The 24,366-nt window shown below is 46.0% G+C and overlaps 1 protein-coding gene and 1 non-coding gene across 2 annotated transcripts in view; one reads left to right on the top strand and one right to left on the bottom strand.

Annotated features, from left to right (window-relative positions):
• INPP5B (inositol polyphosphate-5-phosphatase B) overlaps window positions 1-23,325 on the top strand; it is a 47,452-nt gene extending 24,127 nt beyond the window's left edge. The window contains 17 exon segments of the mRNA XM_045476789.1: window positions 2,295-2,391; window positions 4,307-4,474; window positions 5,618-5,719; window positions 6,511-6,625; window positions 6,986-7,102; window positions 7,980-8,167; window positions 9,667-9,778; window positions 11,765-11,874; window positions 12,822-12,957; window positions 14,228-14,338; window positions 15,301-15,463; window positions 16,298-16,533; window positions 17,305-17,418; window positions 20,213-20,297; window positions 20,681-20,808; window positions 22,122-22,233; window positions 22,484-23,325. Of these exon segments, the coding sequence (XP_045332745.1) occupies window positions 2,295-2,391; window positions 4,307-4,474; window positions 5,618-5,719; window positions 6,511-6,625; window positions 6,986-7,102; window positions 7,980-8,167; window positions 9,667-9,778; window positions 11,765-11,874; window positions 12,822-12,957; window positions 14,228-14,338; window positions 15,301-15,463; window positions 16,298-16,533; window positions 17,305-17,418; window positions 20,213-20,297; window positions 20,681-20,808; window positions 22,122-22,233; window positions 22,484-22,599 (2,210 nt within the window). The 3' untranslated portion in view covers window positions 22,600-23,325.
• Window positions 18,177-18,280, bottom strand: LOC123600205. The gene has a single exon (XR_006713569.1). It is a non-coding gene; the product is annotated as a U6 spliceosomal RNA (small nuclear RNA).
• Window positions 23,326-24,366: the final 1,041 nt, after the last annotated feature.

Raw genomic sequence — 24,366 nt, 5'->3', positions numbered from 1 at the left:
TTTTGAATTGTTGAGTGATTGAACTGCTTGTGTGCTGGCTGGTATGCTGGATGATGGGGATGCAATGATGAATAAATCAGACATAGTTGTGTCCCCAGTAAGCTCACAGTCTAACCAGGGGGAGAAACAGTTATAATACACAGCAATTTAGGCTATAATGAAAGACGTACGGGGAGCTGTGGGAACACCAGTGGAAGGGCATCTGACCTTATCTAGGAGTCAGAGATGGTGGCATCTTAGAAGAAGTGACCTCGGCTCCCTCTCTCTCTGCCCTTCCCCTGCTCACTCTCTGTCTCTCTCTGTCTCTCAATAATAAACGTTAAAAAAAAAAAAAAAAAAAAAAGTGACCTTGGAGATGTAGTCCATAGCAGGGCTTGGCTAAGTACAGGCCATGGGCCTAATCCAGCTCACTGCCTGCTTTGTACAGCCTGTGAGCTAAGAATAGTTTTTATAGTTTTAAATGTCTGAAAAGAATTAGAAGAGAATAATTTTTTGTGACATTTAAAAATTATATAATCCTCAGATTTCGATGTCTATAAATAAAGTTTTATTGGAACAAAGCCCTGCTTATAGATCCTTTTACCTTATGCCAGCAGGGTCGAATAGTTGTGATGGAGACTACAGCCTGCAGATCCTCGGCCATTTACACTCTGCCCTTTGCAGAAAAGTTTGCCAGTCCCTGGCCCCAGGATGGGTAGGAGTAAGCCGTGTAAAGCAGAATGAGGAAGAAGGAAGTGGGTTTCTGATGGGATCATGGTATAACTGCAGTAACTTTAATATACTTAGACTGTGGCAGTCCAGGGCGGGGAGCCAGAGGACTGTGGTGAAAGATGCAGGTGGACAGGTGGGCAGGAATCAGACCAGAAGGAGACTTGGCAGCCATATTGGGAGGGTTGGGTTTATCCAATGGGAAGCTTTTAAAAGATTTTAAGTGATGTGATTAGCCTTCCTTTAAAAAAAAAAAAAAAAAAATCCTCTTGCCACAGTGTAGAGTTTGGGTCAGAGATGGAGGGGTGAGAAAGGAGGCCAGGAGACTATTAATCAGGTTTTTGAAGTCATTCCAGGGAGATGCTGGTGACATCGAGCTAGTAGGGTGACATTGGAATATATTGATTTGAGAGGCCTTTAGGAGGCAAAATTGAAAGGCCTTAGGAATTGATTGGAGGTACTGAAATGTAATTATTTTCATGTTTCAAATTGTACGTGTGTGTATGTGTGTGTTTTCGACTCTGAAGTTTGTTTTTTTCTGGTTCCTGTGAATGCATGGTTGAAAATCCATGTTTAGTAATCCATGTTTAGTAATAGTCTTCAGAGCAAAATTCTTTCGTGATGTTTCATCCCTCCAGTGCTCCTGGTAACTTGTGTGTTGAAGCAGCATCTTTCCGTGGCTTCTCCATTGCTGTTTTCTGTTGACAAGAGATTTGGCTTGTTATTTATTTTCTAAGTAGGCTCCACACCCAGTGTGGAGCCCAGCCTGGGGCTTAAACTCACGACCCTGAGAACAACACCTGAGCTGAGATCAAGAGTCTTGACACTTAACCGACTGAGCCACACAGGCATCCCACAGATTGGGCTTTTACGGAGCCAAGAAACTGTTGGCAGATTAATTTTCCTTTTCAGGTTTATCTTGGTTTAACAACCGTGTCAAAGTATTTATTTATTGAAAGTCCTTGGTTTGCTGTTTGGTTTTGAGGCAATTTGTTAACAATGACAAGTGCTTCCCATTCTCTAGAGCACTTAGACCCTTTCCAGTGTTAGATCTCTGACCCTTGCCTCTTTCCTCCTTGAAGTTCCACTTGGAGTAAATGGAGTAAATGAAACTATCTTATATTTCATAATATGCTGTGTGGCTTCCAAAGTTCTTACATGTCAACTATTTGATCCCTACAGTAAACCTGTGAGAAGGGCAGGGTAGGTCAAGTCACTGACATTAAGAGAGATTGAAGCCTTGCCCAAAGTCGAGAGGTCAGTAAATAGTAGAGCTGGTGATGGAGCTTAGGTCTGCAGATTTCAAAGTTTTATTCTTTTTGTAATGCACTCTTGTCTCTAGGAAAAGGGAGTCAGACCAGTGGGATATTTATGTTTTCAGAAGTAAAGATCTCTGGATGAAATGCTTGTTTTTTCTCCCTCCCTCTGTGCTCTGGGAGCTTCACTCAGACACCAGCACAGACCTTTCCTGTGCTTTCAAGAAGTATGTGGACAACCAGTGATTCCTAGACTACAATTTGAGAAGTGGCGGGTCTGTATATTAAAGTATATGTAAGTGTGTTTTCATTCCCTCCCCCTCCCTTTAGGTGTTTTTGACTTTGATGATTCAAGGTCAGATGGGAAAGGCATGCTTGTGGACCAAAGCTCTTGGGGTCAGGATACAGCAGACAACTTGCTCACAAGGTAATGCACTCTCCCTTCATTTGTGTCTCTTAGGGCCACAATTTTCCTCATTATAGAACTGAGACCATTACTGTGCATGATGTAAGTTGTCCCAAGGTGGCTGGCTTAAGAGATGTTGGACACTTCCTGAGCATTTACTGCGTAAGGCCCGCACTGTGCTTTTACCTGGATTATCTTATTTTAACCTAAGACATAGGTTCCATTATTTTCTCTGTTTTACAGCTACAGAAACAGGTGAAGAAGAGACTTTATAAGAATGTACCCAAGATCCAGACCTAGCAAGTAGCCCATCTAGAGTTTGAAAGTGGCAGTATAACCCTACCTTAGAAATGTAGAAGATTAGAAACGTTTTTATTTCTCCTTCCCATTCTTTTAGGAGTTTCCGGACTCTGAAGATACTTTTTTCCGCTTTTATGTTCTCTTCTTTTTTTCTGACATGCTATTATATTTAGCCTGTACACCAGTGCCCCCTACTGATTGTAGCCGGAATCTCATCTGGTCAAGATAGATTAAAAACTTGTTTTGGTCAGTATTTTAATTATGCACTGAAGCAGTAGCCAACAATCCCTGAACTTTATTTATTTTTGTTTGAGTTTTATTTATTTTTTTTAAGTAATCTCTATACCCAACGTGGGGCTTGAACTCACGACTCCAAGATCAAGAGTGGTGCACTCCACTGACTGAGCCAGCAGGCACTCCTGGAATCCCTGAATTTTAAATGATAGGTAGATCTGTCATTCTCAGCTCACTTATAATTAGTATGTACTTGATACAATACCAGATACTTGTAGCTATTTATTCAGTGTCAGAAGTTGTTGTGGGTGCTTCGTATATCTTAATTCATTAAGTAATCATTAGCAAAAGTTTCTGTGCTGTTATTAGGATTACGTTAGATAAATGTATCAAATTTTAAATTTTGCTTAACTTAAAAATTTTTTTGATGTTTGTTTATTTATTTATTTATTTTTCAACGTTTATTTATTTTTTTGGGACAGAGAGAGACAGAGCATGAACGGGGGAGGGGCAGAGAGGGAGGGAAACACAGAATCAGAAACAGGCTCCAGGCTCTGAGCCATCAGCCCAGAGCCCGACGTGGGGCTCGAACTCACGGACCGCGAGATCGTGACCTGGCTGAAGTCGGACGCTTAACCGACTGCGCCACCCAGGCGCCCCGATGTTTGTTTATTTTTGAGAGAGAGAGAGAGAGAGACAGCGTGAGCAAGCGGGGGAGGGGCAGAGAGAGGAGACACAGAGTCCAAAGTAGGCTCCGGGCTCTGTGCTGACAGCTTAGAGTCTGACATGGGGCTCGAACTCACGAACTGTGAGATCATGACCTGAGCTGAAGTCAGATGCTCAACTGACTGAGCCACCCAGGCGCCTCTATTTTGCTTAACTTTAAATGTTGGCATTTGAATAATTTTTAGTATGACTGTTAAAACTGCACAAATAAAAATGAAATACAGATTTTCTTGTTCTCCTCTTATTTCTGATTATTCCTGTGGAATAGAGATACAGAATTGTCAAGTCAAAGGATCTGGATAGTTTTATAGTTTCTTTACATGAAGCATTAGGGTCTAGAAAGAGCACCGTCAAATCTGGGTTCTAATCCATACTCTGCGACCATCCAACTGGGTGGACCATTGATGATGCTAGGTCTCATTTATCTTATTTGAAAAAGGAAGGGATTAGATCAGTATGTCTTCAAGGTCCCCCCCGATCTGAGATCTCTATCAGAAAATCTCTGGACCAATGTGCTATATAGTTGACAACATGTAAGTTTATTTAATTTCACATAGAAATAGTGTTGTCTTAGTAAATGCATTTAACTTTGGAAACTTCTAGCTTTATGTTCATGTATTTTGTCATGGGGAGACTCATCAGAATATGATAAATTTCTGTTTCTTTGTTTTTCTAGACAGAATAAATCCAAGTCTGACATCATTAACATGGTTCGCTCCTCCACTATCACAGTATCAGACAAGGCTCATATTTTATCAATTCAGAAGTTCGGACTGCGAGATACAATAGTGAAATCACATCTGGTGCAGAGAGAAGAGGATTATACCTATATCCAGAACTTCAGGTAGCTAACTGGGTGGACTGTTTTCAAAGCAAGGTGATCTCTCAGCTCTCTGGAATGTAAGCACTTCCCCCCAACCCCCCGTATCCTGGATTTGGAAGCAAATCCTTCTGCGGAGTCTCTCCCATCATTTTCGAAATGATCATTTCCTTTCGCTCTTCACTAGTAGGCATTTATTCTTGTGCCTTTTCTGGCCAGGCATGGTGGTAGGTGTGGTAGAGCGGAAGTGACACAGCTTGCAAATCGTTACAGCAATGTTTGAAGAGACATAGGGGCCAGAACAAGGAATGATATCCTGAAATTTGCGTATCTCTTGGTCATTCCAGGCCTTCGAGTGTCTATTTATTTAGTTTTGAGAGAGCGAAAGCATGTATGCATTGAAGACAGTCCTTTCTTTGTTTATATGTTTATTTGTTTTTGAGAGAGAGAGAGCCTGTGTGCGAGGGAGGGACAGAGAGAGAGAGAGAGGGAGACAGAGGGTCCAAAGCAGGCTCTGCGCTGAAAGCAGAGAGCCCCGTGTAGGGCTCCAACTCACAAAGCACAAGATCATGACCTGAGCCGAAGTCAGACACTTAACTGACTGAGCCATCCGGGTGGCCCTGAAGAAAGTCCTTTAAGTTGAAGTTAGTGAATTGAAGTTAGTGTTTGGTAATCTTTTTAGACAAGATTACTGGAAGTGAAATGAGTAGGGGTTGCAGGATTCTGCTAGATCTTTTTAAATCCGTGCACTGGGACTATAAACACAAGGTCACATTGCTTCCAGGTATATAAAGAGTCACTTATTGTGAACACTGCTGTTGCTTTCCTTCTGAAAGTCACAAGGTACTTCTCCCCGCCACCCCCCCCCCCCCGCCCCCAGTTCCCTAGCATACACAGGATGAAGAATCGTTTTGTGGATTATGGCTCTCTAATGTGTTTCAAAGCTAAACAGGAATGTTCAGAGTAGGCCTGTCCTGTTTGAAGTCCTCATGAAAGCACCAAAGTCACCCTTTGGTGCCACAGTCGTTGGTCTAAGTTAGATGTGACATTTCTTGTCTTCGAATTCCACCCCAAAGAGACTGAAACTGGGCAGAGTCAGCATAGGATGCTTTCCCCTGTCACGTCCATAGTCCTCCCAAGTGACTCATCAGTTCTCTTTGTTGACAGGTTTTTTGTGGGAACGTACAATGTGAATGGCCAGTCCCCCAAAGAATGCCTCCGGCCCTGGCTAAGCCATGGCACTGAGGCCCCAGATGTGTACTGTGTAGGGTGAGTGCCTCTCTTCTCGGTTGCCTCTACGTCTCGAGCAAGTACAGCTGGGGTTGAAGGGACAGGGACATGAACGTATAACTGCGTTTTCACAGCAGGTGAAGGGATTGAAAAATGAGCATGTGCTTAATAACAGCTGCTTCTCTGTTTGATGTTCTTATTTGTGGTAAACAAATTTCCGGCACCATTAAAGTGATGTGCTTGGCATTTAAATGCTATTATTTAATTGTTAGTGCAACCCTCCTGTTAAAATCACTACACCTTGAATTGACTTTCATCACTTAGACATTCAACACTTTGTCAGTCATAAAGCAAAGATCTCTTTTTGCCAGGGAAGGAAGGGTAGCTTTTTTAAAAGCGCCATCAGTCATTTTTCCCCCTCCATACTTCTGTCTTCTTACCACTGTCCTGGGCACTATGGATGGGGTGGGGGCAGCAAAGAAGCCTGTGTGGTAAAGTGGGAAGGGCCTAGAATTTGGAATTTATATAGACGCAGGCTTGGCCCCCAGTTTGCCATTCGGTGCTTGTGTGAAATAGCAGTCTCGGGTGTGAAATGGAGATGCTTCTAACTGCTTCACAGGCTGGTTACAGAGAGGAAATGGGTGGCTGCCCATGAAAGTGCTGGTGGTTCCTTAGCACTTAGTCCCTTGGCTTCAAGTGTTTATTTTTCTCCCCTCTTGAGGGCCCTGCAGTTCAGCTGGAGAGCCAGGATACATGCATCTAAACCAATCTGAGGACGGGTTGTCTCGCACGCTACCTTTCTTTGTCTGACCGCTTGCTGCTTATAATAGGTTCCAGGAGCTTGACCTGAGTAAGGAGGCCTTTTTCTTCCATGATACCCCAAAGGAAGAAGAGTGGTTTAAAGCTGTATCAGAAGGTCTTCATCCAGATGCCAAATACGCAAAGGTAAGAGAGGGGCCAGTGACCTTTAATTTTATGTTGCCACGCAGGGAAATTCGAAGACCGTTTTGGACTTTTCCTGTGACCTTTATCAAAAGCCAGTCCTAATTATTTCAGTTCCAAGTCCTCCAGAAGAGGCGCTGTGGGTAGGAAAGACGCAGGCCTTGGCGCTGGCAGGCTGTCCAGGTTATCACGTAGCATGTTCAGTGAGCTGAACAGGTGATCACCCTGTGTCCTGTTCGGAAGAAGGAGACGCATTAGCACCCTGAGCCAACCAACTTCAACACTCCTTTTCCTCTGGGACATTTATTCCCGTTTTCGACTGTGTTTCATGCCGTGACTTGAATGTTTGGCTCTGTTGTCCAGGTGAAGCTCATCCGACTGGTCGGGATTATGCTGCTGTTGTACGTCAAACAGGAACACGCGGCGCACATCTCCGAGGTGGAAGCTGAGACCGTGGGGACAGGAATCATGGGGAGGATGGTGAGGTTTTGGTCGGTATGCTTGGCACACCGGTGGCCTTGACCCCTAAGGTTTTGACACTGTGTGTCCTGATACCATGACTGCACGCGCCCCAGTTGGATGGTGCTGGTATGACAAGATGAACGGGGCGTTCAAGCACGGCTAGATGGAGCGGACCGCTCAGAGGTCAGATTTCAGTGAACTCACCCCATCCAGTTGACTTACCCCATTAGCACGTATCCCCGTGTCCGCTCCACGCCGGAGCCTCTAGTTGATCTGCCCCTTCCGCCCATGAAATATGTTGCAGAGACGATGTTGGGAAACCAAGATAAAGAAAGAGCGCCAGGGCCGCCTGGGTGGCTCAGTCAGCTGTGTGTCCGACTCTTGGTTTCGGCTCAGGTCATGATCTTACGGTTCGTGGGGTCAGGCCCCTCGAGAGAGAGATTCTCTGTCTCTCTCCCCCCCCCTTTCTCTCCCCCCCTCCTCTACAAGGTCAGTCCCCCCTTGAGAGAGAGTTCTCTCTCTCTCTCTATCTCAACATAAAGTTAAAAAAAAAAGGAAAGGATGCTGATAACAGGTTTGCAATTTTCTTGTCTTGAGGCTCCCACAGTCCCACTTTTAGGCTCCACTGCAAGAGCTTGGCTTCCTGTGGAGAAGGGCAAGCATGTGGCTTGCCTGTGACTTAGTGAAAAGTGGACTCAGCCTGGCCACTGACCGGCTAGTCACTCCAGCCAGTGACTCTGGGGTTTGTTTTCTTACCTGTTCAAAGACAGACAGTCACACTGCTTCATCTCCCTGTCAGGATCATTTTGAAGAGGAAACATTTTGAGGGTGTGCGGGCGGGAGTGACCGACACAACGAGGTGGCGAGTCGGATTCTGTCGGGCTCTTTTCCGCAGGGCAACAAGGGAGGAGTGGCCATCCGGTTCCAGCTCCACAACACCAGCATCTGTGTCGTGAACTCTCACCTGGCAGCCCACACAGAAGAGTGTGAGAGGAGGAACCAGGACTATAAAGACATCTGTTCTCGAATGCAGTTTTGTCAGGCTGACCCAAGCCTCCCCCCTCTCACCATCAGCAAGCACGAGTGAGTCTGGGCGTGGAGCCCAAGCAGTTCACCGCTCCTGCTGTGCAGAGCTGGGGCTCCCCCCTGTTGCGTTGGGAGCAGGCCTCCCACTGCCCGAGTGGGAGCTCCAGCCAGCGCTTGCTTCCACGCGGGTTATGTCCCATGAGATGTTCGGTTTCCCAACTCCCCATCCGGCAGATCTCTGGCATCTTGGTCCCATGTCATTTGTCCCCAGAAAAACGTAGGTTTATTTTAATGCGGGTCTGCCTCGATAAACAGCAGGAGGGAAGCAACCAAAGAACGAGCTTGTCAAGCTTTACAGCAAGCTTCGCAAGGTTTTAGAAGTATGTTTTCGGATCCTGTACATCTGTTCTTTCCAGAAGCGTATGTAGTTGAAATCGGACTGCAGTAGTATACCTTCGCTTAGTCTTAAACCTCTTGATTCACCGTTAGAGTTGTAGTTACAGCTGCTTAGAGAATCTTGTGCTGATCTTTGTTCCCTTAATCTCTAAAACTTCCCGTATGTCTAAATTCACGGCATGTTAGAATCCCAGGCTTTACGGTAACACTTGAAGCTTGTGCCACTTCTTTTAGAAAAAGGAAGAAGCCATTGGGGCCATGGTGTCTGCCAGGGAGCACACAGATTCAAGCCTCTCATCCCGCCTGCCACGGTGGTGGAACTGTCTTGAGCTCACTGGCCTTCTGGAAGCTGACGGGATGGCTTTCCTTCTCCGGGGAACCCAGCAGGGAGTGTGTCTTCCGTTCTGCTGAACCTCCGGCACCCTAGTTTGGGAGGTGGCAGCTTGCATGTCAGTCTGTCTGCTGTGAGCTCGTGGGTGCATTCATCGTGCGTGTCTACTGCTATGCATTCTCCAGTGCCTGGCTGCTGGCTTCAGATAGAGCAGTAGCGGACCTTATGGGATGTGCACGGTCATCTGGGAATGCTTGGTTATCCTTCACCCAAAGCAGCAGGTGTAATAAAACACCTGCCACACTTCGCACAAAGAGCCAACCAAGGATACAGTGGGGGTTTAACTCAGACTCCCCTGTGAAGGTTGAGCTTTGTTTCAGAGGAACTCAGCTCTAGAAACAAAGGCAGAGAGTATGTTTTGTGGACTGCGATGTGCACGGAGGCGACATGATGGCATCATCTGGTGCGGGGTCCCTGAGCAATCGACATGACACCCAATATTTGATCTCTGGTGCCTCGTCCCAGAAGTGAGGTGAATGGTGGTCTTGCTTTTAGACCTGATTAGGCTGTCTTTCCAACCACACAAGAGTAAAGTAGTCCAGGACGACTCCAGGCTGTTTCTCATGAAACTGGAGCAAGGTCCCGGAGTCAGCAGCATGTTAGCCGTGGCGTGAAATGGGATGGCAAGAGAAAAGATTTCCTGAACAGCTGGGTCCCTTCCCTCCCAGCCCCCAAGAAGCCGAGTCTCAGGGCGCTCCTGTCAGAAGCACACTGGCGAGGATGGGGGAAGTCCTGCCTACACTGTGAACTTTGTGCTCTGTCCTCGCAGTGTGATCTTGTGGCTGGGGGACCTCAACTACAGGATAGAAGAGCTGGATGTGGAAACGGTGAAAAAGCTCATCGAGGAGAAGGCCTTCCAGACGCTGTATGCGTATGATCAGGTACACACAGCCACCTGTGCCCTCTTAGGCAGCTGTCCCGCCACTGTGAGGGCACGGGAAGGCCTGGCTTCCCAACCCTCGGCCTCTTCTTCCTCCGCTGGGCAGGCTTCCCTGAGAAGCTGATGGCCTGTCATTTCTCTCTTTTCTGCCTTCCCTCATCCATGGCTGCCTCCCCATCGGCTCTTCCCTCGAGGCGCCTCATCCGCCTTGGGGGCAGGAACGTGTGTTCTCTCTCTCAGTCTCTCTCTCTCCCCCTCCCCTTTCCCCTGGTGCTTGCGTGTTCATTCATTTGTTCAAGAAGGGGCTAAAAGGGTGCCAAGTTTCTCATACAGATCCTTAGTGTGTTTAAGATGACTTGTTAAATTGTTTTCTGAGTGAGCCTCCTCCGCCCCCTCCTGCTCTTCAACCAGACTTGTCCAGTGTAAATGACAGCCGTTTCTCCTGAGCGGCTTTCTTCACTCCTGCCAGGAACCAGTTCTGGAACCTGCTGTTCTCCACCGTGGTCTGGGTCAGCGTTTCTTGCTCAGAGCATGAGCCATTTCACAGGACAAGAGACGTGTGTCTCACTGGCTTCCTTGAGGCTACTCGTCCCTGTAGGTTTCAAAACCATTCAAGTGGTCAGGGTTGTTCAGAAGGTTCAAGTCCCTTTTCTTTTTAGTCTGTAGCTGCCTTCTTATTGTCACCAGTCTCAGTCTTTCTGTTAACCTTTTTGTCCCCTGATGCACATCAGCCAGATGGGGAAACATCTCAACTTTGTTGTGTCTTTCTTTTATGGAATCATCTCCTTTTTGACCATTTTTCTCTCCAGTTCCTTTCCTTTCCTTACGTGTTTTTTCTCTTTTATCCCTGTTTCCGCATTAAGCCAATCTGCTCAAAACTGTTTACTGCATCTATATTCTTGAGTGAGGCATTCTAGCTTCCCTGGCAGTTTCCTGCTGACCTCTTCTTGCCTTCTTTTCTGGTCTTTCTTCAAGTAAAAGTATCTGTTTTGTGAATTCTCTGCTTTGCAGATGGTTTTAAGGTCTCTACATACTGATTTAAGACTCCTCTTACATTAATATCTACATTTTTATTGTTTCTGCGGCCTTTCCTTAGTAGTTTTTTTTTTAGGCATTCCTATTTTGGGGAATTTGGCAACTGTTGTCCCCTGAATAGCTGCCACCCTGTGTCCAGTGCTAGCTGGCAGTTCTTCATCAGTCCATGACAGGCCAAGCTTGGTCCCCCCGGGAGGAGACAGGAGCACCTGTGGTTGTTCATCTCCCTGAGAGTGTGATCTGGAAGGATCTCCTCAAATGAGTGCAGCAGGAGGAATGCTGGCTATTCTCAGGATGCACTAGGCACTATTCTAAGCTGACAGTTCTTTCCAACAGCCCCGGGGGGCAGACTCTCTTGCCAATCCAGAATTTGCAGAGGGGGGACATCAAGGCACAGAGCTTCCCCCAGTTCAAATAACTCATTTGATAAACTCCTTTAGAAAACTGTTTAAATTTACATTTAATTCATACTTGTTTTGGTATACTTCTGTTTCTACGTACATGAAAGTCCCCTTTGCTTTTTGCACTGTATTTTTCCAGACCCTTTTCCATGTAGTCCTCTCTCCATGTACAGTGGGAACAGCTGTGTTACGCAGATGAAATGTCTGATACTTGGAAGGAGAAGCTCCGTGTCTGTTGGTACCTGATCCTCTTAGGGACGTCTCAGTAAGATGGTACTCAGGTCCCTTGGATGCAGGTACACTCTTAGAAAAGAGCCTTAAAAACTGTACAGCAGGCAAAGGAGTGGTCAGCTTACTCCCCTTCCTAGGATTTCGTTCTCAGAATCTTACAGAATAACTTTCTCCTGGGACTTTCCCTTTAGGTTAGGGTTCAACTTCCAGATTAAAGCCCTTTCATCTGCTAATTCAAGGTTTCAGTTTTTTTATTTTGAGGTTTTTTGTTTTTTTTTGTTGTTGTTGTTGTTTTCCCCCCCTTCCATCCTTTTACACAGCTGAAAACTCAGGTCACGGCCAAGACTGTCTTCGAAGACTTCACTGAAGGCGAGCTCACGTTCCAGCCCACGTATAAGTATGATACTGGCTCCGACGACTGGGACACCAGGTAGGTAGGGAGTTGTGCAAATGGAAACCCAGAAATTTCGGGAAGCACTTGCCCCCATGGACCTAAAGAAGGAGATAGGAATCCTATGACTTCCCCGTGGTTTGCACTCTGGTCAAACGTTTTCCCTCAGTATCTGCTCATTCAGCAGCCCTACCTTCCCACATGTTTTCTTTTCGACTGCCTAAGGCTTTGTTCCACAATAATTTACTTTTCAGTTATGCTTAGGGTGATAGGATGATTCTAAGCAGCTTAGCTTGTACTTGGTCACTACATAGGAGTTTATCGTTTTTCTTAGTGCTTATGGCATGCCTCACATTATGTCACACACTTCTATGACCTCATCTAATCATCCCTACAACCACCGGAAGTAGGTGTGATTTATTATCCTCAATTCTTAGATCGGAGAACGGAGGCATGCACAAATTAAAGAGCCTCTCAAGGGGCACCTGGAGCGTGCGACTCTTGATCTTGAGGTTGTGAGTTCGAGCCCCATGGTGGGCATAGAGATTACTTAAAAATAAAAATCTTAAAAAAAAAAAAAAAAAAGAGATAAGAAATAAAGAGCCTCCCAAACAGGGAAGTGTAGAGCCAGGATTCTAACCTAGGCAGTAGGAATTCAGAGCCTGTTTAAACCACCATCTTTTAAGGGCCACAGAGTACTTACTTGCAGGTTGCCTTTTTCATCTCATCCCCATAGGAGGGTAAAGAGCAGGGAATCATTCTGAACCGTGTTTGGCTTAGAGACCTAGCAGCTGTTTTGGGTGATACCCACAGGGTACATGCTGTCCCCTGGTGGGCCCGAAGCACTGTGCCTTCTTGGGTCCCTGGGCCTGCATGCACACGCATTTGGAGGCCCTGGCCTGTCTCCCCAGCCGAGCCAGGGTGCCAGCCAGGCACTGGGCACTGGTGTGCCTGTGTGGGCCCCCAGCGCAGACTTTGTATTTCAGTGAGAAGTGTCGTGCTCCTGCCTGGTGTGACCGGGTCCTCTGGAAAGGGAAGAACATCACTCAGCTGAGTTACCAGAGCCACATGGCCCTGAAGACCAGTGACCACAAGCCTGTCAGCTCAGTGTTTGACATTGGGGTAGGTGGGGAGCTGATACCCCTTGCGATCACTCTGTAGGGAACTGGTTCTCATAACCACCTTTGTCGTTTTGGTCTCCTCCTCCCCACCTGAGTGTGAGAAAGCTTTTAAATGTTTTTAGGGGTGCCTGGCTGGCTCAGTCTGTAGAGCATATGACTCTCGATCTTGGGGTTGTGAGTTTGAATCCCATGTTGGGTGTAGAGAATACTTAAAAATTAAAAAAAAATTTAAATAACAGCGTTTTAATTTAAATTCAATTCATAATTATTTTCGTATATTTCTCCTATGTATTCCTACGTACATGGAAGTTTTCCTTTTTTTTTTTTTTTGGACTATGTCTTTCTAGGCCTTTTTCTATGCACATACAAATGTGTTAGTATCCTATATACAACACAGATGATGTTTTTTCTTTTTGTAAAAGAGATCATCTTATGCACATTGTTCTGAGAGAATATCTTTTTTTTCCCTACTGACTATGTCTTAGGAGATCTTTCTATGTCAGTAAAGGTAGAGCTTCCTCCTCCTCCCACTTCTGCTGACTCTGTATGAGCTTATTTCCCACATCCTGGCTAATACTGAATTTTATCACTCTGAAATTTCTGCCAACCCAATGAGCCAAAAGGAAAAGATACGTCATTATTATAGATTACATTTCTTTGATTGCCAGGTTGAACATCTCTTTATTTATTATCTCTTCTCCTGTGACTTCTGTTTCTTTATTTTACCAATTTTCGAGGGTTCAGGTAGAGGCATATCAGAATCTGTGAGGATGTGGTGGCTTGAAAAAAGCCTAATGGATGTTACAAAGTTTTATTATTGGAAAGTGACAAAAATTGTGTTTATAATTCACAATACCGAAGGGAAGGCCTGACAGAATCTTAGCTGATGGAGCACAGGTTACAGAAGCTTGAGAAATGCCACTTTAAATCAAACCCTAGAGAAGTTTCTCGCCGCAGGCCTGTTGACAGGCAGCAAAGTCACTGGACATCTTTCTGCCCCAGCTCTGCGACCTGGCAGAGCTCCCAACCAAGCTTTCACTCCAGTGTCTTCTCAGCTAATCAGGAAGCGGTTGGCTTTACCACAAGTTCAGCCTCTGGAGGACCCTCCGGAGACTATTGTTAATTGGGTTCTTTGTTAATTAATTAAATCTATTTAGTCTTCACTTTCTGTGTGGCTGTCAACTGCTCTTTCCCAATACTGTGCATGTCTTCTTTACTGAAAAGGAGGAAATGGGCAGAAGGCAACTCAGGCTCTGATGTCTCCCTCCCAGGTGAAGGTGGTCAATGAAGAACGTTACCGGAAGACTCTGGAGGAGATTGTTCGCTCCCTGGATAAGATGGAAAATGCCAACATTCCTTCTGTGTTCCTTTCTAAGCGAGAGGTAGGAAGGACATGTTAAGAGCATTGGCACGAGGCTCTTCTATTCATAGAACTTAAGTCTCATCTTCGAGGTCTCGGAATTCCAGGAGGCACCAGTCCGACCACTGGGCTCTAGTCTTCTTGACGGATAGGCTGCCACTAGTTAAAGCGAGGCTGCTGATGTTGGCTGAGAGGAGGGGGTTGTTGATTTAGATGATGTTCATCTCCTGATCGTCTATATCAGAAGCCTTTCACCTTTGTGGCTCCTATGTTTCACCCACACATGGGCCATTCATGTATTAAATGATGGCATAGATGAGCCAAAAGGTGTTGTGTTTGATTTTAGTGTAACTGGGTAGGTATTCTCGCGGTGGGGCGGTCGGGGCGGGGCGGGGGTGGGGGGCGGTTCTTCCTCCCAATGTTTTGCTCTGACTGAGATTAAATTGAATCAATTTCTTGGGTACACATGTGTTGGTGGGAGGCGAGGCAGTGTAGAAAAGGGATGGGCAGTGGAGGAAGTCAAGTTAGGGCTGAAGATTTTTCATGGAAGAGCTACAGCCTAGATCGTTGAGAATAGACAATACCAAGAAGCCAATCAAATGGAGATTTATGGCGAGGGTTTTGTTGATGCCCTAGAGGTCCAGCTACTTGGAAAGATGTGCTTGGTCTTCATGTTTGGGGGTGCACTTTGTAGAGGGTATCTTGGAAATGGCCTTTGGATATAGAAGATAGAAGATTTGAACTTTGATTCCTTCAGGGAATTTATTTATAAAACATGAAGTTTTTGGATTCCTGGGTTGAACATAGACAGCTGGTCTTAGTGGAGCTGTGGCCTCCCTGGTAAATGCCTAAATCAGAAACGTGATTCAAAAGAGGTAGTCCTTCATTTTCTTTCCAGAAAGGGCAAAGATTGCTCAGTTGGGGTGGCCGGGCAGGTTGCCGAGAAGAGAGCACTGGTCTGACTGGTCCCGGTCTTGCCCCCAGTTCTGTTTTCAGAATGTGAAGTACATGCAGTTACAAGTACAGTCCTTTATAATCCATAATGGACAAGTGCCGTGTCAGTTTGAGTTCATCAACAAGCCTGACGAAGAGTCCTACTGTAAGCAGTGGCTGAATGCCAACCCCAGCAGAGGCTTCCTCCTGCCAGGTAAGGCCTCTCTTCCTAGTTTCCCGGTTGCTGGTTTGGGGAACACTCTACCCTGCCTGTTTATTTTCCTAAAATAAGCTTTTTTGTTCCTGAGTGTTTTGTTGTCTGATTGAAACTTCTAAAAGCCCTGTGGATGTGAACCATCCATGAATAAAATATAAAAACAGTAAAGGGCAGGAGTTCAGCTTGAAAAGCTTTCTCAGCCATCTATGTGTTCCATAATTTCACAGAAAGAGAAGACAGAAGACCTCTGGGAAGCAGATGCTGCTATCGAAGGACCCATTTTCACTGTCTGCCTCACTATAATCAGCTCCCAGCGTCTGCTCTTGTAGGGAAAGATAACGGGGTGGTAATCCAGAAATTATATCTGGCCCTGGAATGTACCATTCATGTCTTTCCCCTGACTGCTCCTTTGCACTCTGCATCGTGCTGTGTGGCAGAGGGATTAAGCCTGTTTTGTGGACAGTTCGCAGGCTGATGTTTGCATTATATTTTCTGCTGGATCAGGTGTCTTCATCTGACCTGGCCCAGGGCAAGCGCCTTGATCCATGCCTTCAATTCTATTAATAATTCTAACTTGAGCTGTGCTCCTTTGTACTTGGATTTCATAGCAATGGCCTATTTCACATGTTTTTGTTTGTTGTTTTCATATTCCCACTTGGACTATAAACTCCTTGTTCATGTGTCCTCTGAGTGCTGAGCACATACATACTTGTTGGTTGGCTGATTCGTCTTATTTCCTTTCCCAGCCCTTTGTGCCTGATCCTTGCCCCCTCTGTCCCCTTTCCTCTTGGCCTCTCACCAGCCAACATTACTTTTAATGTTATTCCTCAGATTCTGCCATTGAGATCGAACTGGAGCTATTTGTAAATAAGACCACGGCTACAAAGCTCAACTCAGGTGAAGACAAAATTGAAGACATTCTGGTTTTGCACTTGGACAGGGGAAAGGATTACTTTTTGTCCGTGACAGGGAACTACCTGCCCAGCTGTTTTGGATCTCCCATTCATACACTGTGCTACATGAGGGAGCCAATCTTGGACCTGCCGCTTGAAACTATTAGAGAGCTGGTGAGTTATATGCCACAGGGAACCATCTAGAACTGTAGCAGCCGAGCCAGTCAAACAAGATAGTCTCTGTCTTTCGTACATAATTCATCAGAGAAACTCAGCCATGGATACTAAGATATGAAGCTTCCCTGGCACCTAATTTTATTCCTTTTTTTTTTGTTTCAACCATCACTTGGTCATTCTTCAGCCCGAACTAAATTTTCTGAGACATAGAAGGCTCCTATGGGGAGAATTCGAGTACAAGGGGACTAATTTAGAGCAGATTTGTAGTGATATGCATTTTTCCCCCTTCGAATGCACTTTTTTGATTTAGGGACTCTTGATTTCTATCCTCTTCATTCTATAAGGTGAAAACAGAGGCCCAGTAAGGAGAGTGATTGGTCACAGGTCACATGGTGAGTTAACAGTGGACCTGACCCCTGCATTTAGGTTTTTGGACTCCCAAGTCTGTGCCCTTACCTCGCAGACCACATTCTCGCCCTGGTTCTGACCGTGAAATGCTGTTGACAGGATGTGTTTTCCAGAAGACAATGTGTATTTCACCTGATTCATTGAAAACTGCTTGCTGTAACCCACTCCTAATTCTCAAAAATCACCTTTTGTACCTTGATTCTCCCACTTGATTTCATTTGCCTGTGGAATGTTTGCTTAGGGGATTGCAATGCTTTCCTTCTTCCATGGGTTCGCTGCCCCCATGGTCAGTATTTTGGAGCTAGCCTGTCAGAAGTTCCATTGGTGGGCCTTCAGACTATGTTTTTTATTTCTTTTCAGACTCTGATGCCACTACAGACTGAAGATGATGGGATCCAGTTGGAGAACCCCATGGGGATCCCCAAAGAGCTCTGGATGATGGTTGATTACCTGTACCAAAATGCTATCCAGCAGGTAGGTGGTGGTTAAGCAGTCAGACCTGATTGAGGCCAGGCTGCCTTGGGAAAGAACATCAGCTCCAAGAACTTTTGGTATAGGAAGCTTTTACCCCAAGGAACCTGTGGAAAGCTTTTCCTCCCCTAGGGAGTGAACGGGGGATAGATTCATGTTTCACACCCCCGTGAGACCTTGCTGTTACATACAGCACTTGATTACCCCCAAGGGAAGCAGCCTTGCACAGGATGGCCTTCGAGGCACAGCACGTTTCCCCGACCTGGTCTCTGGGGTCCTCCAAGTAGAAAGACATCTGGATTCTTCTCAGGATGTCAGCCTGCTATCCTTATGAGGAACTCTTGCCAGTTTCTGGGAAGGGGAGGGGCTAACTTGTTGATGAGCCAGACCAATGTAGGAGACCAGATGGAGACCCCAGGCCTTGAGTCAGGAGGCCTGACTTCAAGAGTGATTTGGGCAAGCTTCATGAAATCAGATTGGTCAGTTTCACTGAGTCATTCATACAGGGAGAAGACTAATACAAACTAGAGTCTATCACAGCTCTACCACCTGGGAGTAGCATACGTTTTTATGACATTCTCTTTTCATTTCTCCCCACTCCTCACATTTATCATTACAGTATACCAAACACTGTTCTAAGTGTTTCACAGCATTGCCTCAATTAGTTCTTACAGTGGCTCTCAGATGAAGAACCAGAGGTCCAGGAGGCTAAGTAACTTGGTCAAAATCCCAACGCTGATAAATGAGTAGGATTGGAATTTGAACTCAGGGAATTTGTCTGTAGAAGTCACCTTCTTGAGCAGGGGCCATGCTAATCTTATGTGTATCATTTCAGTTTTGGTACACATGCTGCTGAAGCGAGCAGAGAAGTTACTTTTTTTTTTTTTTTTTTTAACATTTTAGTTATTTTAATTAAAAAAAATTTTTTAATGTTTATTATTTTTGAGAGAGAGAGAGAGAGAGAGACAGAGAACAAGTAGAGGAGGGGCAGAGAGAAAGGGAGACAGAATTGGAAGCAGGCTCCAGGCTCTGATCTGTCAACACAGAGCTTGACGCAGGGCTCAAGCCCACAGACCTCGAGATCTTGACCTGAGCTGAAGTCGGCCGCTTAACCAACTGAGCCACCCGGGCGCCCCTATTTTTATTTATTTTTGAGAGAGAGAGAGAGAGAGAGAGAGAGAGAGACCGACCATGAACATGGCAGAGGGAGAGGGGCAAGAGAGAGGGGGACAGAGGATCCAAAGCCAACTTTGCACTGACAGTATAGAGCCCGATGTAGGGCTTAAACCACGAACTGTGAGATCATGACCTGAGCCCAAGTTGGACGCTTCACCAACTGAGCCACCCAGGAGCCTCCAGAAATCACATTCTTAAGTATTGTGCTAATCTACCTTCTCTGTAGAGCTCCGTTCAAGTGTAGCTTTTGAGCAATACATAGAATATTATTATTCAGTTATATGGCATTAAGTCATTTAGTAAAATGATTATAAAGCATGCTAGGACTCATGGAAATACCTTTATTGTCATAATCTTGTTTTCACAAGGCAGGGAGGTGCCTTTTTCTTTTTTTAATTTCATTTTTTTAAATTTACATCTAAATTAGTTAACATATAGTGCAATAATGATTTCAGGAGTAGATTCCTTAATGCCCCTTACCCGTTTAGCCCATCCCCCCTCCTACACCCCCTCCAGTAACCCTATGTTTGTTCTCCATATTTATGAGTCTCTTATGCTTTGTCCTCCTCCCTGTTTTTGTATTATTTTTGTTTCCCTTCCCTTATGTTCATCTGTTCTGTGTCTTAAAGTCCTCATATGAGTGAAGTCATATGATATTTGTCTTTCTCTGACTAATTTCACTTAGCATAATACCCTCCAGTTCCATCCACGTAGTTGCAAATGGCAAGATTTCATTCTTTTTGATTGCCGAGTAATACTCCGTTGTATATATATATACCACATCTTCTTTATCCATTCATCCATCGATGGACATTTGGGCTCTTTCCATACTTTGGCTATTGTTGATAGTGCTGCTATAATCATGGGGGTGCATGTGTCCCTTTGAAACAACACACCTGTATCCCTTCAATAAATACCTAGTAGTGCAATTGCTGGGTTGTAGGGTAATTCTATTTTTAATTTTTTGGGGGAACCTCCATCCTGTTTTCCAGAGTGGCTGCACCAGCCTGCATTCCCAAGCCTTTTTAACTTTCTCCATCTTATAAATGATATATTTTCTTCATGTTTTTCTTTTTCTGGTTAATCCCTCTGTAACACTGCAGGAAACATAGCTACTTTTAAGTTTTCCCTTATCATTGTGTATAGTATGCGATACCTATAGTGTTGTGTTCTTTTCTTTTAATGTTTATTTTGAGAGAGAAAGAGCATGAGCAGGAGAGGAGCAGAGAGAGGGGGAGAGAGAAAATCTCAAGCAGGCTCCATGCTGTCAGCGCAGAGCCCAACATGAGGCTCAATCTCACGAATCATGAGATCGTGACCTGAGCCGAAATCAAGAGCTGGACACTTAACCATCTGAACCACCCACGTGCGCCCTATAGTTTTATAATAGATGTTTTATCACTTTAAAGACCTGTCGTGGGAGCATGTTTGGGAAGGCCTGCAAGATGAATTAACCACATCAGCCCTAAATTTATCAGGGTGTTTACCAGGGTGATTCAAAGGCCTCGCTACACCGCTCACTCCCTTTTTACACCTTGCTGGTGATCATATTTCCAGGTCCGGAAATCATGGCCGATTTTCTGAGAATATAATGATCCTGTGACTTTCTTTCCTTTTGCAGGAAGATCTGTTTCAGCAGCCAGGCCTGAGGTCAGAATTTGAGCATATCAGGGACTGTTTGGATACTGGAATGATTGATGCCCTCTGTATCCTTCAGGCACTCATGTGTGCGTGCATGCGCGCGCACGTGTGTGTGTGTGTGTGTGTGTGTGACTATGATTAAGAGGTGAGAGAAAAGAAAGAACAGTATCTTAAGGCTCAAAATCTGATCTTGTGTCCTCAGCTATCATATTTTTCTTAAAGTTTGCATAGAGAAGACTTTACAACTTTAAGCAACTGATATAGCAGGAACTCATGAAGGCCCAGCTAAGCTGACAAAGAGCTTGGCCCCCTTCACTGTGTCAGGCTGGCATCCTAGCTCTGAGTGGAGAGCCTGACTGGGCAGGCTGCACTTCTGGCCTGTGCTCCTTCCTGGGCCTTTTCCTAACCATGGCACGGCATCACCTTTTCCTTAACGATGGGCCAAAAGCCGCCAACAATCATTCTGTGGCTGAAGCCCTGCTGCTTTTCCTGGAGAGCCTGCCAGAGCCTGTCATCTGCTACAGCGCCTACCATAACTGCTTGGAGTGTTCTGGCAGCTACACAGCAAGTAAACAGGTGAGGGGAAGCGTTAAGCATCAGCACACACGTGTTGCAGCCCCGGGCCTCATGGGGCCTGAGGGAACAAAGTGGGCGCAGTCCCTCAGACACAGTGTCCTAGTAACTCAGCCCCAGAGCTTTCCTTCCCGAACCTGTTCTTCCTTTCATGTCCGCTTTTTCTTTTAGTGGCTTCACCCTTAATTCCAGTGACTCAACCCAGAAACCTGAGTCATTTTGAGTCGTCCTCCGCTCACCTCCCACATGCCCAGTTCCTTTGATCTGTTACCCGTCGTCTTCTGTTCTCGTGCACTCACCTTGGTTCCAAGCCCTGGATTCAGGCTGTCCCTCTGCTGATTTGTTTTGCATGTGCTCTAAAGCTCTCAGACCATGTGCTCTAAAGCTCTCGTTATGTCACTGTTGGTCAAAAACCACACATGGCTCTCCATTGCCAGTTAATGATTTTCTTAAACAAATACTCAAGACTTTTCATGATCTGGCCTAGTGGTTCACACATGTAACATGCCATGGCAGAATAATCTAGAAAACTTGCTAATAATATGGGTTCCAGAGCCTCACCCCACATCCACCGAACCAGAATCTCTTTTGGAATATTTCTTGTGCGAGCTTCCCGACTGATAACGATGATGTGCCAATAGCTGGAATACTCATTGAATTCTGTCCTGATCGACCGCTCTCGGCTTAGCGCCTGTTCAAACAGTGGTGCTCCTGCTAAAATTGACTTCTCGGTTTGTTCTCTCTCCTTATCTCACTGTTTTCCTTCTCTTGCCTTTTTTACACTTTCTTTTGCCCTAATCCTTACCTCTGCAAGCCCAGTCTTGTCTTCAAGACCCAGCTGAAAATGTCTTCCATTCCCCTACATCTTTTGAGAGCACATAGTTAGAATATTGACCCCTAAATTTTTTTTAATGTTTTTATTTATTTTTGAGACAGAGAGAGACAGAGCACGAGCAGGGGAGGGGCAGAGAGAGACGGAGACACAGAATCTGAAGCAAGCTCCAGGCTCTGAGCTGAGAGCACAGAGCCTGATGTGGGGCTCAAGCTCACAGACTGCAAGATCATGACCCGAGCCGAAGTCGGATGCTTAACCGACTGAGCCACCCAGGCGCCCCTAGAATATTGACCTCTAAATTCACACGGTGCTTGATCTGTGCTTCTCTTTTGACTCTTGTGCAGAGTGCTCAGTGATCAGGACTTTCTTTGCATAGCCTTACTAATGTCCTGGGATTGTGCACTCAGTTGCTGGAATATAGCAGATGCCTAACAGATGACTGACTGACTGAAAAGACAAATCCCAATTCTCCCTCTTTCAGGTCATTTCTACCCTCCCCACATTCCACCAAAATGTCTTCAACTACTTGATGGCGTTTTTGCGAGAATTACTGAAAAAATCAGCAAAAAATCATTTGGATGAGAATATTCTAGGTAAGCAGCCAAGTGTCTGTGGAAAGCATCTCTGCAAACCGAGACTCATTAGCAGAAATGTACTTGAGGGAGGTCCCAAGACCACTGCCATGGAACTAAAATCTCCAGCTCTGGGCACAGTTCACCCTCATGCAGCTTTTGTTTTTCAAGCAGAAAATAACGCTTTGGGGCACTCCTCCCAACTCAACAACACAAGAAGAAGTAGTGCTTCTTTTGCTGAATTGTTTTGTTTTCTGTGTTTTTCATGCAGCTAGCATATTTGGCAGCTTACTGCTTCGAAACCCAGCTGGTCACCAAAAGCTTGACATGGCAGAGAAGAAGAAGGCTCAAGAATTTATTCACCAGTTCCTCTGCAACTCACCCTGAGCCTATCTCCTCTCCTATTTTATTTGAGGCAGCCAATTACCAGCCCCACCTGTTTCAGATCAAGAAGATATGAGGGTTCTTGGAAGCAAAAGCGGCAGCTGCCTGTTTTCCTGAGCCCAGACCCCCCCCCCCCCCCCCGTGGCTGTCACACTCATTGGTACTGTGAGTCGTGAAGACCTGGGGGGAATCCACCACAATAAAACTGACAGTCAGTGTTCAGCTTTAGTTATTTAACACAGATCTCTCTATTTTTAAAAATTTTAAAGATGTTTAAATAACTGTACTTCTTGTGCTCACTCAGCCAGCCTGCCTCCAGGGCATTGTCAGTGCCTTCCCTGTAGCCTGGGCCGAGCTCCCCGTGATCAGATATTTGAACAAACTTTGGGGTCCTGAAGGGAGAATGAATTGGACAGCAAGAATGCAAATGGGATCTGCTGGGTAAACAGGTCGCAGCCACCCCAGATGCTTCCAGTTCTCTAAGCACATGTGTATATGTATATACAAAGCCTACCCCCCTTCCTACTCAGATGAGGCTCAACAGCTCTGGGGCTGGCACTCAGCCTCTGAGGGCAATACAGTGGCTTGAAAATGAAAATACTGAAGAAATTGGTGTTGTGGTGAAACAAATGGGATTTTCTGGGTCAGCAAATCCTCTAAACTGTATATGATGCATCCCCTTTCTCATATGTGTAATATATTTTAATGATAAATGTATTTTTAACAGTGGTTGTTTGTATGTTTTTCTCTCTTAAGAGAGGGCAGTTGGACTTTTTGTGGCTTAAGCATTTCGGCAGCTGGTCAGGGGCCGGGCATCTATTTCTTTGGCCCCTGACCAATCTGGTGGGTGACGTTCACTACTCATAGTTTTCAAGCAACGGATGTACAGGCATGGCCAGAACCCCTTGACCCTGATGTAGTCTCCGGGAGTTGTCCCACCCTGAATATTCTAGAGAAGTAGCTTATGGGGAAAACAGGCAGTGACTTCCGGGAGGTTCTAACAGATTTAACAAGCATTTTGAAGAGACAGAATAACGAAGGTACACGCAAAATCGCTTCTTGGGCACTTGAACGCCTAGACTCCCTGGCTGTGTAAAATGTGACCAAGATGCAGGCCAACAGGATGCCTGTGAACGGTCAAAGAGAGGGAATGGCCAGTAGGTGGCGCTGACTGGCCCGGGCGGGAGTCCAGTAGAAGCCGGCAGTCTGCAGGGCGAAAAGTTGGGACCGACGGCCTGGGCTGTCGTGAGGAAGGGAGTGGAGCGTCTTGTGCGCGCGCGAGGGGAAGAGGCGGCGCCGTCCTTTGGCTGCGCTTGGAGTACTCCCTGGTTCTGCCATTTGGATCCGATCTTCCTTTCCCGATCCCAGCTACTATACTAACTGGTGATGAGGGTAAGCTGGGAATGTCACAGCCTTGCAGGCTCCCCTTGCGGGTCCCAGCTAGAACTCGGATGGCCGACTGTGGTCCTTCCCGTAGTTGTGGCTGCGAGGGTGAGGGCGGTCAGCGTAAGCCGGGCTGAGGCTGCTTTCGAGTAGTAGTTGAGGGGTTCGACCCCTTTTCCTTGCGTGTGGTGCCACAGAACAGACGCCCCGACTCCCGGCCGGCTGTGGACACGGCCGACGCTTCTCAGCGCGGGGCAAACTTACTGTCCCGCGGCGCCTCCACCGCGCCCCGCCCCTCCTGCTCGCCAATTGGAGGCCCGAGCTCAGCCCCCACACTGCCTAAACCAACCAGAAGCGCCAGAGAGAGGCGGGGCCGGTATCTCCTCC

This window comes from Leopardus geoffroyi, chromosome C1, assembly GCF_018350155.1.
Source record: "Leopardus geoffroyi isolate Oge1 chromosome C1, O.geoffroyi_Oge1_pat1.0, whole genome shotgun sequence".
In the NCBI taxonomy this organism is placed as follows: Eukaryota; Metazoa; Chordata; class Mammalia; order Carnivora; family Felidae; genus Leopardus; species Leopardus geoffroyi.
Note: the sequence above shows the minus strand (reverse complement) of the source record. Positions and strands in the feature narration are given on the sequence as shown.